The sequence below is a fragment of the Calidris pugnax genome, unplaced genomic scaffold (genome assembly GCF_001431845.1).
Source record: "Calidris pugnax isolate Ruff unplaced genomic scaffold, ASM143184v1 scaffold4, whole genome shotgun sequence".
Lineage (NCBI taxonomy): Eukaryota > Metazoa > Chordata > Aves > Charadriiformes > Scolopacidae > Calidris > Calidris pugnax.
Window position 1 is genome coordinate 1,703,017 of NW_015090781.1, and position 849 is coordinate 1,703,865.

The window sequence follows — 849 nt, forward strand, 5'->3', positions numbered from 1 at the left end:
AGCCAGAGGCTGACCCCCTGCAGGCTCCTGTCCCCATCCCCAGAGCAACTTGGGGGAGCACTTAACTCTCTCCTCCCTGCCCAGCACTTAACCCTCAGCTCCCTGGCCCCTGCCCACCTCCCCCACCATGCCAAGACCTGCTGAACCCACAGCTCTGCCCCAGAAGCACCCAAGCCCTCACACCCTGGACAAGGTGGCTGTGACTGCGTGCACCCAGAAGCATCGGCTGGCCCGGGGCCAGCTACGGGGGCCCCATGACTTCAGACCCTTCTCCCAACAGGGCACCTCCCCCCCCGTTGGCCTGCCAGGCTCCCTACCCGGCTCTCCAGCTCGGCGGGGAACTTCGTCTGGAACTGGCACGTGGTGCCTTCGCTGTAATCCCGCTGCACAAAGACCTTGGTGGCCAGGGACGCACTGCGCCGCAGCTCCTGCAGGCTGTGCACCTGGGGAGCAGGGAGGTGAGCTGGGGGGGGGGCATCGGGGGGGGTGAGGACCCCAGGAGCAATGCCATCCCCCCAGTGTCAGGGCATGGAGGCTGCAGGCTCAGAAACCCCAAGGCAGGGAGTCCCCAGCGTGGGCTGTGTCACACTGCGAGCACAGCTTGGTGCAGAAGGTGCGAGGCCAGGGGTGAGGGCAGGATGGCAGCAAGGGGAGGGTGGCAGCAAGGGGAGGGTGGCAGGAAGGGCAGGATGGCAGGAAGGGCAGGATGGCAGCAAGGGGAGGATGGCAGCAAGGGGAGGATGACAGCAAGGGGAAGATGTCACAGAAGCCCCCCCTGCTTGGGACGAGGGCGAGTGTGTGTACTCGGTGCCCCGGGCTGGCACCTGGCCCGTGCTGCACGCTCAGGTG

General features: G+C 66.8%; 1 protein-coding gene across 1 annotated transcript in view; it reads right to left on the reverse strand.

The window, feature by feature from the left end:
• Positions 1 to 129, reverse strand: part of GOLGA7B (golgin A7 family member B) — a 1,287-nt gene extending 1,158 nt beyond the window's left edge. The window contains exon 1 of the mRNA XM_014957422.1: positions 118 to 129. Within this exon, the coding sequence (XP_014812908.1) occupies positions 118 to 129 (12 nt within the window). The remainder of the gene's footprint in view (positions 1 to 117) is intronic.
• Between the last annotated feature and the right edge of the window lie 720 nt (positions 130 to 849).